Source organism: Diceros bicornis, chromosome 17 (assembly GCF_020826845.1).
Source record: "Diceros bicornis minor isolate mBicDic1 chromosome 17, mDicBic1.mat.cur, whole genome shotgun sequence".
NCBI classification, from domain to species: domain Eukaryota; kingdom Metazoa; phylum Chordata; class Mammalia; order Perissodactyla; family Rhinocerotidae; genus Diceros; species Diceros bicornis.
In genome coordinates, this window is record NC_080756.1 from 60,544,753 (window position 1) to 60,560,846 (window position 16,094).

General features: G+C 52.4%; 2 protein-coding genes across 2 annotated transcripts in view; one reads left to right on the forward strand and one right to left on the reverse strand.

Annotated features, from left to right (window-relative positions):
* Positions 1-3,026, reverse strand: part of CACNA2D4 (calcium voltage-gated channel auxiliary subunit alpha2delta 4) — a 110,420-nt gene extending 107,394 nt beyond the window's left edge. Inside the window, exon 1 of the mRNA XM_058559129.1 lies at positions 2,923-3,026. Within this exon, the coding sequence (XP_058415112.1) occupies positions 2,923-3,026 (104 nt within the window). The remainder of the gene's footprint in view (positions 1-2,922) is intronic.
* ADIPOR2 (adiponectin receptor 2) overlaps positions 1-16,094 on the forward strand; it is a 429,864-nt gene that overhangs the window by 233,502 nt on the left and 180,268 nt on the right. The window lies entirely within an intron of this gene.

Below are 16,094 nucleotides of genomic sequence, written 5' to 3' on the forward strand. Positions count from 1 at the left end.
CTCCAAGGGCTGTGGTTTGTGGGTGGAGAACAGAGAGGAGAGAAGGAGGGAAGAGGCTGTGGACAGGCCCAGGCCAGGGCGGGGTGGCCCTGAGGACCGACACAGGTGCTGCCTGGGTTGCAGCTTCCCCGTGAGTTGTACCCTCCAGGGTGTCCTGCCCAGGGTCACCATGAGCTGACTCCTCTGCTGAAACTGCAGAGGGAGCGTGATGCAAGGCGCAGAGGAGAAGGCTCTGAGCTGCTGCTGCAGGGACGAAGGGCAGGCCGGGTGGGGGGAGGCCACCCCTTCCCCTCATGCAGGCAGCCTAGTGGAGAAACCCTGACCTCTCGTCCGTCCCCGGAAGTGCACCAAGATCTCATCATCTGGGCAGACTGGCAGGGGTCTGGGGGTGGCCGTAAAGGACTGTGGCTGAGCCTCTCCAGATGGAGCAAAGGGAGTTTGTATGCATGACCATTTCGAGGTCAGCACTCATTCTGTCACTCAACCAATATTTATTGAGGCCCTACTGTGTTCCAGGCATTGTGTGCAGGGCTGGATCCACACCACAGTAAAATCCTTGGTTGGAGGGACACCCCTTTGTATGCAGAGAGCATAATGCCTGTTTGAAGGGGCACCAACAAAGCTTGGGGAGGGGTAGTGGTGGTGAGGAAAGGCTTCCTGGGAGAGATGGGATCTGAGTTCACTGTTAGAAGTTTGGAAGAGTTTAGCCCGACAAAAAGAATTCTAGGTAGAGAGTACAGAAGAGCTTGGAGGAGTCAAACATGAATTCCAGGTTTCTAGCCTGGGCAGTTGAGCTGATGGTGGTGTTATCAAATAAAATTAAGAATATCAGGAAGATCAGGGGCAGCTCCTTGGGGAAGGTGGAAGGTGATGAGAGTAGCTTGTGATGTGTAGAATGTGAGATTTCCATTGCAGAGCTGTGTTGCAGAGTGCTGTTGGCAGGTTGTGTACTGCACAACTCTAGAAGGCACCTATCTCTGCATCGTGAAAGACACAAACTTGAATTTAAAAGCTCATATGATGTTTAGGAAGAGCTATCCATTGGCAGTGGATATGTGAGTCTAACAGGTAGAGGCAGGGCTAAGAGTCATTAGTACATGGGTGGGGGATTGAAATTCCGAGGGTAGATGGGATTTCTCAGTGAGAGTGTGTAGGATGAGAAGATTTGACTGGATGACAAGCCCTGGGGAACACCAACAATCTCAGGGGCAGGCAGGGGGAAAGGAGCCTTTGAGACAGAGAGGTAACGGGTGCCCAAGGAGACCCGGGAGAGCACAGCACTATGGAAGTTGAGGCATCGAGATCCAAGAAAAAAGGAGAGGCTAGTGTCCAAAACAAGAGTCCAGGGAGAGGAGGCCAGAAATGTCCACTGGATTGGGCAACGAGGTCTTTGGTCATCTTGGCGGGAACGGATTTGGGAGGGCAGTAGAAGCAGAGCAGGTGGCGAAGGCTGGGGGCTGAGTGGGAGGGGAGAGAGACTGCCGCTTGACAGGAGAGAGACTCGGGGTCTTTGGGGTGAGAAAGACTGAGAAGGATCCAGTGGCGAGATGGGTTTAGGGGCTGGGCAGAGGTCTGGCTCCAAGGGAGTGGGCGGGTGCAGATGTGGGTGTTTGTGGGCCATTAATCTCAGCCAACTCTCTCGAGGTTTCTGTGTAGATGGTCCACTCTGCGGTTCTCCTCAAAGGAAAGCTGGATCCCAGCCACCTTTACTTGGCACTCAGCCTATTCCTGGAGTTTGCCTTCTACTATTGGTGTGTGTTCCAGGCATGAAAATTATTCTCAACCTCTCCCACAGCAGCGGACAGATTTACAGGCTGGCAGTGGGTGTGATGGTGAAGCACTGGCCCGGCTGACTTGAGTTCAAATTCCGACACTTCCGTTTACTGGCTACGTGAACTTGGGGAAGTTGCCCAACCTCTCTGAGCTACTTCCTCAGCTGCAGATGGGGACTGTAGGCACCGCTGTACTGCTGTGTGGACCACAAGCGTCGTGTGTAAGGACCTAACCCAGGGCCGGGTATGTACAAAGCACACAGGCTGTACAACCAGCTGGAGAGAATGCTGCTCAAACCCCCTGCTCAGCAAGGCTGAGCACACGCACTGGGCATTGCTCAGGCTCCCCGGTCCTCACTTCTGTCAAGACGTGAGGTTGACACTTGGTCTGGTAGCCTGACTATCACGCTGGACTTAGATAGGGACTGAGTAAGTAACTCTCATCTAGAGCACTCTGCTTCCCACTTGTGTTGGAAATTTTTTCAATGGGCCCAGAGAGCTAAGGACAAAAAGGACTCCAGAGAGGTCACACAGTAATTTAAATTTACCCCAAAGTGTGAATGAGTGATACCAGACTCTTTCCTGGAGTTAGTCTTAATGACAGGATGTAGAGTCGGGGCCTGGAAGGATGCAGAAAGTCATAGAAAGGGGAGACCGAGACTACCAAACTCCAATTTTTCCTAGTTCCTGGCTGCATGAGCCATTTTGTCAGTTTAGAACCGCTTTACCCTTTCAGAATGTCAAAACACAAACATCCTAGTAATTCCTTGGGGAGCCGCAATGATCATTTTGAGCCAACACAGCTCCCACTGCCAGTCCCCTAATCACAGCGATGATCCCGGAAGAAGCATCCACCTGCAGGTGCTCGAGACGCTGCTGGCCACCCGATGGGGGTGCGGGCCCTGATGAGCAGCTCTGCCTAAAACCATCAGGTGTCTGGGGAGGCGCCGGGGGGCAGTCCACAATGGGAGGGCTTCCGGGAAGAGAGGAGGGTGAAGCAAAGATCTTCACAGCAAGCAAGGGAGAGTGGGCAGTGGAAGCTCCCAGGGGAGAGCCCAGAGGGAGGTCAGAGGAGGAGGGGGGCAGAGGATTGAGGTCTCCCGGGAGGAGGCAAGGGTTTTATGGGATGGGGGCTGAACTTGATGCTTACGTTTCCAGAGGAATCTTGGTCTGCCCCCACGTGGGGGTCAGGGAGGCGCTGGACAGTAGCAGCCACAGGATGACAGCGGTCTTCAGCAGGGAGGCCCAGGCCATGGGCCGCTGGTGGCAGAGCATCCTGCTGTGGGTGGATCTGGTGTCTGGGTGGCACCTGGGGAGTCCGGGCATGATATCCCTGCTGGCAGGGGGCAGGGGGAGGGGAAAGAGCCACCTCAGATCATGAGCTCTGTCTGCCTTTCACCTGGATCCTTGGGATGTCCCCAAGCCTTCTGCCTTCCAGGTCCTGGCAAGCCTGGGGTTCCTCAGCTTTCAGTCGGGTCCTGGCTGAAATGCCTGGCAGGGGAAGGGGCTTCTCTCTGCCCTGCTGAGAACAGCGAATAGAGGAACCCCCCTACCTGACCAGCAGGCACCAGGAGAGGGGCTGACAGTCTGCCCGCCTGGGGAGTTTGTGACTAAATGAGCCGGTTAATCCACTGGACTCTCCTCTAATCCCCCGCGTGACAGCAGGGAAGAGGGGGCAGGAGTGACCTCCTAGGATTACCCTGATGTCAGGAGACAGGGCTTGGCTCTTTCCTTAGGGGTCAGAGCACACCCTCCTGCTTTAAAGAGGCAGACCTCTTCCTGGAGACTTGTTCCTTCTGGACCAGAGAGGAGGAGAATGCTGTGGACGCTGTGACACTGGCCCGAGGACAATGGCTGTTTGTCCTGCACTCTGACTTCCTAAGAGCTGTTACACACCCTCTCTTTAAACAGAGCGATCCTAGGAGGTCGGTGTCATCATCCCTATTTTCAGGGGGCTCTTGAGACACAGGGAGGCTAGGGGACAGAGCTGGGCCTCTAACTCTGGCTCTTGTCTCACCTCTGCCTTTGGCTAGGTCAGAGATAATGTCAACATCCAGTGGCCCCCACATCTCATTGTTCTAGGCTAGGGACACGTTTGCCGGGAAATCCGTGAAGCTTCAGGGCCCCTGCCTTGCACAGCAACATGTTCCCAGTAAGGCACTTCAACCACGATTGGTTAAGGCCCTTGTCTCTTTCCGTTCCAACTTCTTCTCTGTCTGATCTCCCCAGGTTGGGTGATATTTGAGTGGCTGTGGGCAGTTTGGGGATCCAGTGAAAGGGAAGCTGAGCTGGGGAAGCATCTAATTTGGGCTTCGTGGGACGAACATCTGTGGCTCTCTGTTGCTCCCCTGTATGGACCAGTTTCCTCCAGCCATTCTGGTGTAGGAATGGCTTGTAGGCACCGTCATCACCCAGGGCCCAGTCGCCCACGCCAGGACACCCACGCGCAGCTGGAGAAGTGTACACCGGGTGAACGTCCAACATGCCCGCCGTGTGGGACGGGAGGGAAAATAAGGTTTGAAAGACACTGAGCCAGAAACTAGTCTGTGGAAGGTTCTTCCAAAGATCCCGCAAATAGAACTGCCAGCAGAGGATGTGGTTCTCCTCAAGGCTCGGCCCATACCGTCCTCTCCTGTGAGGAAAGGAGTCGATATTGGACGCATACGATTCTAAACACACCACACATGGTCTTCTCTTCTGACGGGAGTTACACAAAACAGCATTTGGTCAAAATTCTTGTGTTTGTGGGTCCAAACTGGCAATAGTACCATCTGAGCACTGCATGTGAGGTCACAGTTCACACGTTCCACACCAGGGTGCTTCTCAGCGTGTCCTGTGCAGCTGGTCCTGACACAACCCGCTGGTTCTAGCAGAACGGCCACTCGTGCCAAGAAAGGCCCGAGGAAGGGAGTGTTCCAGTGGCGACACCCCCACACACTCATCACACGCCCATGTTGTAGTATCAGAGCCATCTGGCTACGGTGACGTGGCTCAACACAACGCGGCCGTGATGTTCTTTCTTCTTGCTGAGGAAGGTTTGCCTTAGGCTAACATCTGTGCCAGTCTTCCTCTTTTTGTATGTGAGCTGCCACCACAGCACGGCCACTGACAGACAAGTGGTGTGGGTCCATGCCCGGGAACTGAACCTGGGCTGACGATGCTGAGCACGCCAAACTTAACCGCTAGGCCGTGGGGCTGGCCCGGCAGTGATTTTTAAAGGCATTTGAATTGTTTCTGTGAATGCTTTAATTTCAGGTGAATTTTGTGTATTTTTGAGGATTTCAAATCATACCAAATTTAGAAAAAGCACTACAGAGGTGTGTGGGGCAATTAATAAATAAAAAGAATGTGTAATTTTTCTAGATTTTATGATTTTTGTGGTATTCATCAACTTCTTAAAATTTGTAATTTGGAGGGATTTTTTTCATTCATTCCCTTTTATGTCTATTTTTGTATTTGTAACTTGTATTCTTTTTCTAGTATGAGTGACCACCCCCAATTATGCCAGCTCCTGACTCCACAGAACCTGCCCCCTCCCGTTCCAGCACCTGCTCACCGAAGGCCTGGCTCACTCTTGTGTGTTGAGCGTGGAAGCTGCTTAGAACACTCCATCCATCCTCACTTTGCTCATTTCACAGACACAGGGGTGGTCTAGGTCCCACCCAGACCCTGAGATCTGCTTGGGAAGCCCTCAAAGATCTTGGAAAGAAAAACCCTGATATTATAATGGTGGGCAAAGCAATAGCACGTCTTTTTAAAGACCTACCAAGAGATTGCCCCCTGCGAGTGTGCCCTGACCAGCTGTACGGGGAAAAATGTCTTTTACGCATCGCCAACATGTATTTTGCTCTGTACACCTTGTTGACTCTGGCCAGTTCTACGTATTAGGACCGTGGCCCCTCTGACTGCATCCACTGTGACACGCTAGGGCTCGTGGGGGGAACAGGGGTGGCGGGGGGAAGGGCTGAGGACTGCAGAGCCGAACAGCCTCAGAGAAGGGACTTCTTAGCAGGAATAAAGCGAGGTGTGGGAGCAGAGCATGGAGCTAAGGAGTCAGCAGTCCCTAAGAGAGACCTTTGAAACCCAGCACCTTCGGGGGCTCGTCCCTTAGCTGTAGGCCAGGATGGCTTATTACTCAGGCCAGTTAGGAGCGCACCTGTGTCGTGCTTCATTTTTAAGGGCTCTGAGGGAAAAAGTACTCCAACTTTCTCTTGGTCAGCCTTTCATCTCCACCCCTTACAACTTAGTCCAGTCTAACCTACTTTCCTAGGGCATCTTCTTGGGGTCAGCCCCTCACCAGGCACTGGAGGTGAGATACCTAGAGCTGGAATGAAGGGGAAGAGAGCAAATCACCTCGGGCTGGCCGCCTCTCTCAAACCAACACCACCACTCCTCTTCGGAGAGCCACCCTGCAGGGATTTCTCCCTGTATTAGTCAGGGTTCCACAGAGAAACAACCAACAGGATGTAGAGAGAGAGAGACAGATTTATTATAAGGAACCAGCTCCCACAATTACGGATGCTGACAAGCCTGGAGCTCTTCAGTGGGCAAGCTGGAGACCCAGGAGAGGGGACCGTGTAGTTCCAGTCCAAAGGCCAACGGGCTTGAGAACCAGGAAGAGCTGTGATGTTTCAATTGGGTTCAAAGGAAGGAAAAAACCAGTATCCCAGCTCAAAGGCTGTCAGGAGGACTTCTCCCTTACTCACAGCAGGGGTCAGCCTTTGTTCTTTTCAGGCCCTCAATGGATTGGATGAGGCCCACCCACATTAGGGAGTGCAGCCTACTTTACTCAAGTCTGTTGATTTAAATGTTAATCTCATCCAGAAACACCCTCACAGACACAGCCAGAATAATGTTTGACAAAATATCTGGACACTCCGTGGCCCAGTCAAGTTGACACATAAAATTAATCATCAACTCACTTTAGGCTCTAGTAGCAACCACTTCTCTGCTGTGACTTGGAAGGAGGTAACAGCTCAGCTGCTCCTAAGCCCTGGGTTACCCTAGTGTTTCCTCTTCATCCATACCTTTGAAAAGAAACTTTCCTCTGATCATCCCACTGTGAGTATCCCACCTATCTCCTGCTGGGCCTCTGTCCACAGCTGGCCTCCCTGCCTCTGCTCTTGCCCCTCTTCAGTCTACTCCGAAAATAGCCCCCGAGGGCTCCTTCTAGAGTGGAAGTCAGACCCCATCCCTCCTCTGCTCAGAAGCCCTCAATGGCTGTCCATCTTACTTAGAGCAAAGGCCAAGGTTTCTATCCCGGCCCACAAGGCCCTACATGGGCTGGACCTGGCTTCCTCCCTGGCCTGGCTTCTGCTGCCTGCCCTCACTTGTGGCCCCTCTCAGTGGCATCTTGCTGCTCCTTGAGCATGTCAGGCCTGCTCCCAGCTTAGGGCCTTGGAGCTTGCCGTCCCCCAGCAGCTCTGCCTGCCCTGCTGCCCCAGGGGGCCGGCTCCCTCATTTCCATCAGGTCTCTGTCAGTCAGGATCCCTGGCAGGAAGAGATGGCATACTTGAATGGGGTGACTTGAAAAGAGTTTAATAAAGGGACTGTTTACAGAGGTGTGGACAGGGTATATGGGGAACCACAGGGACACTGCTGTATCCTGGGCTGGAAACAGTGGGGATCCAATCCCTAGGCCTGATGGGACGAGGGGGAGAGAAAGTCACCGGAACTTGGAAAGAGAGTGAGCTGTGTGGAGACAGTGGTCCCACAGGGACAGTGGCCTTAGGATGCGGCCAGTCGGTGGCTGTCCCACTCCTGCCCCCACCCACGGGGGCTGCAGGAGTAAACGTCCCCGTCCCTCTCCTCCTCCTCTGGCGCCTGCTGGGGCTCCCATCTGTTGAAGCGGACTGGAAGGCTGAGAGAAGGAGCCCATCGCTGCGGTCCACCCAGGTCCTCCTCCCAGGGCCGAGGGGGCAGAAAGGTGGACGGAGGAGCAAACGGAAGACATCCAGCACCAGATCTTTACTCAGAAACTCACCTTTTATGGTGAAATCCTCTGGAATTAGAGAGTGGTGGTGGTGCACAACTTTGTGAGAATACACTGAAAACCATTCAACTGTACACTTTAACATGGTGAATTTTATGGTATGAGAATTACATTTCTATTTTTATAATGCTTTATAAGAGTCGCCTTTTCAATGAATGAAGTCTTCCCTTGCCCAGGATCTAAAATTTTACCCGCCCGCAACATTTCATATCCCTCTTTCCAGCATCTCTTTTTTTCCTTAGTGGTTGCCATAAACATACCCTTGACAGGGTTTGCCCTCTATCCTGGGTTCATCTCCTGTCTCCTCCACTCGAGTGTAACCTCTGTGAGGGCAGGGACTGTGGTCTACTCTGTTCCCTGCTGCATTCCCGCCACCTCTTGGAACAGTGCCCAGCACAGGGAGGTGAATACGTGTGGAATGAACACACGGTTGGAAGTGGAGTTGCTCTGGTTGGAGGTGAGGGTGGGGGGCTCAGGCCAAGTCCTACCTGTTCCTCTTCCCCCTCCCCTCCCAGGGCCTTTGAACAGTTCCCCCAGGGCTCTGTGCTCAGTCTGGGGATCACCACACAGCCATGCAAAGGCATTCATTTCCCCTTCATTTTGCAAATGTGTCTTGGGTGGCTCATTTCATCTTCAAATGACACAGAAGACATCACAAAGGGCACCTACAGTATTTGTACACCCATGTTCACAGCAGCACTATTCACGATAACCAAAAGCTGGAAGCAACCCAATTGTTCATCAAGGAATGAATGGATAAGCAAAATGTGATATTATCTATGCAATGGATTATCCTTCAGCCATAAAAAGGAAAGAAATTCTGACACATGTTACAACATGATAAACCTTGAGGACATTATGCTAAGTGAAATAAGCCAGTCGCAAAAAGACACTGGGTGATTCCACTTACATGAGGTGCCTGGAGCAGTCATTCATGGAGACAGAAAGCAGAATGGTGGTTGTTGGGGCTGGGGGACGGGGATAGGGAGTTGCTGTTCAGTGTGTACTATAGGGAGTTTCAGTTTTGCAAGAGCTCTGGAGATTTGTCGCACAACAATGTTGAAGTACTTAACACACTTCTGAACTATACACTTGGAAATGGTTAGGATGGTAAATTTTGTTACGTGATTTTTTTACCAGAATTTTAAAAAAAGGTGGGGGGAGAAGGGGAGGCACCTACAGCGGCCCTGGGCACAGCCAGGAGACTAGACCCCCTACTCTGCCTCCCAGAGGCTGCTTCCCGTTTTTAAAATGTCCATTGCTACAAAATACTGGTTCTGGCTGGATTCTAGAGCTTTGAAAGGTAGAAGAGTATTCAGATTCCTAATGCCTTTAATCATGGCTCAGCCAATTTTTATTCTTAACTAGGGAGGAGAAAGGAAGAAAAAGGACATTAAGCCAAACGCTGTGGCCTAACTCACATGCACCTCGTCCAGGCTCACACACACAGCTGCCCCACTGACCATGAAGCTCAGCGTGGACGCAGGTACGACGTGAACATCAGCCTGCATTTGCTGGTGCAGTTGCCCAGGGACGTCAGGCCCCAACCTGTCGCTTCTGCCAGGAGAGTCTGAGGCACAGCAAAGCCACAGGGCAGAGGGCACCCGGCTACCTAGAGCTGGCCAGGCAGGCAGCTGGCTGCCCGGAGGGGGCCCCTGGGGGAGCTGCTGGGTCTATAAATACCTTGAAGGTAACTTGTGAGAGGAAGCGTGTGTGTGTGTGTGTGTGTGTGTGTGTGTGTGTGTGTGTTTGGGAGGGGGAAGGTGGGGGAGACTGAGGCAGGAAGAAACTCAAAGAGGAGGGCCCTGAGGGGCTTGAGGAGCTGGGGGAGGACTTGGTGATAAAGGAGTTGGTGACCTTCCACAGATCTCTGCATCTCCCCCACGTCACAGCCCCAGGAGGAGTGCAGACAGGCCTCAAGAGGAAACTCAAGCCTCCAGGAAAGGCTTTGAGAGGGAAGACCAGAGGAAGTGCTTGCTGTGAGGCACCAGCCACAAGCCAGAAATTCCCTCACTTAACCAACAAGCGAGGGCTTGCAATGAGCCAGGCTCGTGTGCTCCCAGCTCTGACACATCATGGGCGGGCCCCAGGACCCCCACGTATGGACAGGGAAACGGGGGAAGCTGGCAATGTGACCTTGTGCGTTCAGAGACCGGCCAGCATCCACACGGACCGCAGCTTCCCTGTGGGGACATGGACGAGGAACACAAAGCTCTCTTCTCAGACCCAGTCCAAGTCTTGATCAACTAGCACAGGGACGGGGCTCCAGAAACTGCTGGGGGGTGGGAGTGGGGCAGAGACAGCACCCCCCTCAGGGAAGGAGGCCCGACGGGGGGTGGTGTGTGACTTTGGGCAAAGCGGTCCCCTCTATGGGCCTCAGTTTCGTCACTGCAGGCTGGATGGGCTTGGCTAACCTGTGTGCTGGAGCCCTCCGCTGGCCCTGACCTCCAGCCCACTGCAGATGCAGGAAGAGGGTTTGCATTTGCAGCCCTGGAGAGGCCCAGATCCTCTCGTGAGGGGTTATCCAAGTGACCGTGGCCAGGGAGAGGACATCAGCACACTAAGGACAGGGCCGTTTGTAATTAGCCTGTAATTATCCTTTTAAAGAGGATAAATGTTCTCCTGGCAACCTCATTTACACTAGCAATTTGCTTAACAAACTCTGCACACAATAAGAGAGCTCTGGTTATGGTGTCCCAGGGTCTGGGTTTGAACTCTAGGCCTGTTCCTTCCATATTCTGTCGTCCAAGGCAGACTTTTCTTCTCTGTGAAATAGGAATGACACGACCTATCTGTGTCAGCTGCAGGTAGCGGGAAACCCAGCTCACAATGACGTTGACACACAGCCGGAAAGTCTTCAGTTGGCAGTGGCTGGTCTTGGTTCAGTGGCTCTGCGATGCCCCCAGAGGCCCAGGTGTTCCTTCTTTTTACCCTTCCCTCCTTTGCATGCTGCATTCATCCTCACACTTGTCACCTCGCTGTCACAAGATGGCTGCTGCCATTCTAAACATCGTGTCCAAGTTCAAGGTAGGGGAAAAGAGAAGGGCCTTGCCAGATGCTTCTGATCTTTTCTAGCATGAAGGCAAAAATCTTCCCCAGAACCTCACTCCCCCCCTCCTCCAGCAAGCTTATGTTTCCGACCCATGGGCCAGCAGCGGGCCACAGGGTCACCATGAGCTGTAAGGTAGGCTGGAAAGACGTGAACAGGATTGTCCCTCCTGGTCTAACAAACCAGGATGTCTTGCCAGGCTGGGCATTGTTATCAAGGAAGAACAGGAAAACGGGGATTATGTGGGTAACTCGTCTGCCTCACTCCCTTAAGTAGTAAATGAGATTCTGCAGGTAAGCTGGAATCAGGACCTGGCACTCAAAAACATTCTCTATCATTAGTTACATGCAAATTCTTGTCCTATACAAGGATTGATGGGCAAACCTTTACTCCCAGGACACTTTAAGGAGAGCTGGCAAAGGGTGTGCCCCCTCTTCTTCAGAGGATAAAACAAGGGTACGCAAGGGCAGAGGCTGGGGGAGGACTCCGCTGCAAGGCGCAAGGCCATGACTGATGTCTGCGAGCCTTTTCCTGGCCTTCCTCGTTGGTGCGCTGAGAGGAGCCGCACCCACTGGCGGTCAGACGACCTGATTTCTAGTCCCGCCTGATGCTAATCACCTGCACACCTAGGCCTGTATCTCTTAATTTTGTCATCTATATATAACAATGCATATGATTTTTATCGGAGAGGATCATATAAGATAGTGGATGTGAGAAAGTGATGTTTCACTCAAATGCAAGACATTTCAATCCTCACGGGAAGCAAGGTGCCAACTTCAGGGAGCATAGTGGGCTTCACAGTTGGGAGGGTCCTAAACACACATACACGTACACATACACGTACACGCACACGCACGCACGCACAGGGCAAAGTCCCAGTTTAAGCACATGTATGCAGCATATGCAGATGAATGGAAATTTCATATACATTAAAACACATGTACACTGTCTGCCGAGGTGGACCCAGGTGATACCCAGCGTAAAAGGGCTTGTCAGAGGAGAGGGCAAAGATGATGGACAGGGTGGGGGCTGAGGTCAGCTGGTTCCCAGCAAAGGGATCTTGGCGATTCTCATCCCATCAGGCCAACAGGCAGTTTCCAGGATTCTCTCTCGATTGGAGAAGTGTAAACTATGTCAATTCCCCTTGGAAACTACCCTGCTGTCCTCCGGAGGAGACTCTCTCAGTAGGCTCTCAGCACTAGAAAGACTGTCTATTCCATTTATAGCATTCCCACCCTTTCAGGGCAGGCAGGAGGCTGTGACTGAGCCATTAGCCCAGGCTGGAGGAGAAGGGGGAAGTAGAGGGGCCCGGGTGGCGCCCAGGGAGAGACCTCTGGGTGCTCCGGCAGCTCAGAGTGGGGAGAAAGCAATCCTGGGAAGTCCCTTAGGAATCAGCTGTCCACTTCACCTTAAACTTGCTCCTCTGCAGCCACGCAAGCGCAGACCCCTGAAGAGGCAGGGGCAGCCTGCAGCCTGCAGCCCGCATGTGTAGCGTCCACCCCAGGAACGTCAGAATGAGCACCTGGCCCCACAGCCGAGACTGGAGTGGAAGTAAGTCCTGCAGGCAGTACCACTGCTTGTGTCTGAAAAATTACATGAGCTTAAATTTAGAATCGTTCAGCCATATCCTGGCAATGCGGTTCTCAAAACCCAGCCCTGTTGTTAAAAATCCTGGGGCCCACGGAGCGAGGTGTTGGAAGCAGGTGTTGGAGCATAGCGGTGTTCAGCTGGTAGCCCTGGTGCTCAGCCCCACAGGCCACGGCGGGCTGAAGGAGAGGGGAAAGCAATCCGGATGCGGAGAGGGGCTGGCCTGGCAGGGAGCCGAATGTTTCCTCAGAGAGCCAGGGCAGGTTCTGCGAGGGCCACCTGGTCCACGCTGGAAGCTTGCTCAGAAATCGTGGCTCTAAGCAGCTCAGGGACAGCATTCCAGAAAGGCCAGAAAGGGCCTGTCAGGTGCCACTTGGGGCTGATATCCCAGGACAGTATTATCCAGGCAAAACCAAGTGAGGAGACCCGGCAGGAGCCAGGTCAGCTGTACAGCACTTGCTTGCTTGCTTTTTTTTTTTTTCAACTTTTTTCCAGTTTTATTGAGAAATAATTGACAGAATCACCATATAAGTTTAAGGTGTACAACATGATGGTGTGACTTACATATATTGTGAAATGATTACCACAACAGGTTCAGCTAACATCCATCTTCTCATATAGAGACAATAAAAAGAAAACAGATTTTCTCCTTGTGACGAGAGCTCTCAGGACCTACTCTCCTCACAGTGTCCCCATGTATCGTGCAGCTGAGTCAGCTACCAGCAGCGCCTGTGTGGGACGCCCCTAGTGCTCACTCATCTTGTAACTGGAAGTTTGTGCCTTTGGACCACCTTCCTCCGATTCCCCCTCCTCTCCCCTCCACCTCTGGCAACCACACATCTGATCTCTTTTTCTATGAGTTTTGTGGGGTTTTTTTTTTAGATTCCACATATAGGTGAAATCATACAGTCAGACAGTATTGTCTTTGTCTGACATTTCACTTAGCATAATGCCTTCAAGGTCCATCCATGTTGTCACAAATGGTAGGATTTCCTCATTTTTTATGGCTGAATATTATTCCATTGTATATATATACCACAAATTCTTTATCCATTCATCCACCAGCGGACATTTAGTTTGTTTCCACGTCTTGGCTATTGTGAATAATGCCGCAGTGACATGGGGGTGCAGATATATTTTCAAGTTAGTGTTTTCATTTCTTTCAGGATAAATACCCAGAAGTGGAATTGTTGGATCATACGGTAGTGCTATTTTTAATTTTTTCCATACTGTCTTCCATAGTGGCTGCACCAATTTACACTCCCACCAACAGTGCACAAGGGTTCCCCTTTCGCCACATCCTCACCAGCATTTGTGATCTCTTGTCTTTTTCATGATGATCATTCTAACAGGTGTGAGGTGATATCTCATTGTGGTTTGATTTGCATTTCCCTGATGACTAGTGATGTTGAGCATCTTTTCATGTGCCTGTTGGCCCTCTGTATGTCTTCTTTGGAAAAATGTCTATTCAGATCCTCTGCCCATTTTTAATTGGATTACTTATTTTTTTGCTATTCAGTTGTATGTATTCTTTATATATTTTGGATATTAATCGCTTAGATTATGCAGGGCTTTCTTGAAGCAATCTATAAGGAAAATATTGCCTTACCATCTACACTGATGTGAGATTAAAATGAACCCGGTTGACCTGAGGAAGTTCTCATCTACTTCATCCTGAGGGGGGAGAATACATGAGTAGTGCAAAGCTTTGTCAATGTACTCCAGTAAAGAAACTGAAGAGGCCTCCACACTGTGTGAAGAGCACCTGCCCTCATTACTGGACTTGCATTCCACTGACCAACCGTCCTTCAGCAGGGCAGTGCCGCGACTTACCTTGGTGACCTTGGTGGGGCTCAAGTTCCAATTCACAATGTCCTTGAGTACAGCTCAGAGGACTGGGGAAGGGGATCCCGTCTCTCCCTTACGGCAACAAAATCACTGAAGGTCAAGCAGCAAATGCGAATTGGAGCCGCTCTCATTTTTTTTTGGACTCTCAATTTCCTCCTCAGTAGAATGCCAGGTGTGGCATGTGAGATGATGCAGGTCACATTCCTTCACGCTGCCAAGCACATGGCAAGCACTCACTTTCTAAATGCCATGGTCATCCTGTCCTTGTCATCATCGTCACACCGGGGCCACAGTCGTGGGTCAGTCATCCACGATGCAGGAAGGCAGTCTCACTGGGAAGACTGCAGCAGCAGCAGCCCTGGAGGAGGGGCTGGTGACATCTGTGCAGTCCTTCCTCCGCTGGCCTCAGCAACTATTCTGGAGCAGAAGAATGAGTGGTGGAGGCGAGGAAACAAAGGCAGGGACTCCTTCCGATGAATCCCCGGAGCATTCTGGGAACCACAGCTAGAACTACACTCAGCTACAGGGTCGTCCTTCCAAGCCTGAGCTGTGTCCTCATTTCCCTGAGAGGGAGACAGAGGGAGAGGGAGAGGGAGGGAGAGGGAGAGAGGGCGCGGGAGGGGGAGGGAGAGAGTGGGTGGGGGAGGGAGAGGGGGAGGGGAGGGAGAGAGCGGGAGAGGGAGAGAGAGGGGGAGAGTGGGAGGGAGAGGGGGAGAGTGGGAGGGAGAGAGCGGGAGGGGGAGTGGAGGGGGAGGGGAGGGAGAGAGCAGGTGGGGAAGGGAGAGGGGGAGAGTGAGAGGGAGAGGGGGAGGGAGAGAGCAGGAGGGGAGGGAGCGGGGAGGGAGAGGCAGAGAGGAGGAGTGAGGGGGAGAGCGGGAGGGGGAGGGGACGGGGAGGAGAGGGAGAGAGCGGGTGGGGGAGGAGGGAGAGAGGGAGAGAGGAGGTGTGGGAGGGAGAGCGGGAGGGGGAGGCAGAGGGAGAGAGTGGGAGGGGGAGGGAATGAGCGGGAGGGGGAGGCAGAGGGCGAGAGCGGGAGGCGGGAGGCGGAGGGGAAGGAGGAGGAATCAGATGGGCACGTTGACACTTACGTGTTTGCTCAGGCTCACTTGTCCGTGACCACTGGCTTCTGGGTTCCCCTGGGTCTCCATCCTTCTGTTTCACAGCCTTGACTTCTGCCTTCATGAGGCCTCCACTGTCCCCATGAACAAGCCACACTCCAGACCCCTTTCTCTGCACACCCTCCTCTGGAAGCCCGCTCCTCATTTTCTTCCACTCCCTAACCCTGTCCACTTCTACTAGCCCCTCTCTGCCTCCCGCTCCTGCTTCTCCTCTCCTCCTGTTTCTCAATTCCTTCCATCTCAGGCCAGCACTCTGCAACCCTTCATGGAGCACCTGATCTGCACCTGGCTCTGTGCAGGGTCTTGAGGATGATAGTAATTTCTTGCCCTGGGGGAGCTCACAGGTTCTGAGGAGGCAGACACAAAAGAAAATCCTATTGGAGAGGTGAGCATGGGGACCCAGAGCCGGAGCAGCCCTTTGCCCTTTGCTCTACATACCTTGCTCTGGGCTATTGTGAAGGCAGATTAAGTCTGACAGTAAGCCCAAGTGTAACCCCAACACCCCTGTGGTCCACTAGGTCCTAAGAGCAGAGAGTAGACTCTGCCTAGCCACTGTCTTCAGGGAGCTGTCAGAAGAGTGTCCTAAATAGGCTGAGGGTATGGGAGTAGAGTGATCAGTTAGTGCTTTTGGCTGAAAGTAACAGAAAACTCCTACTCAACTGACTTCAATAATGACAATTTAGTATCTCACGTAAGAAGTCTAGATGGTTCCAGCATTGATTAATGCA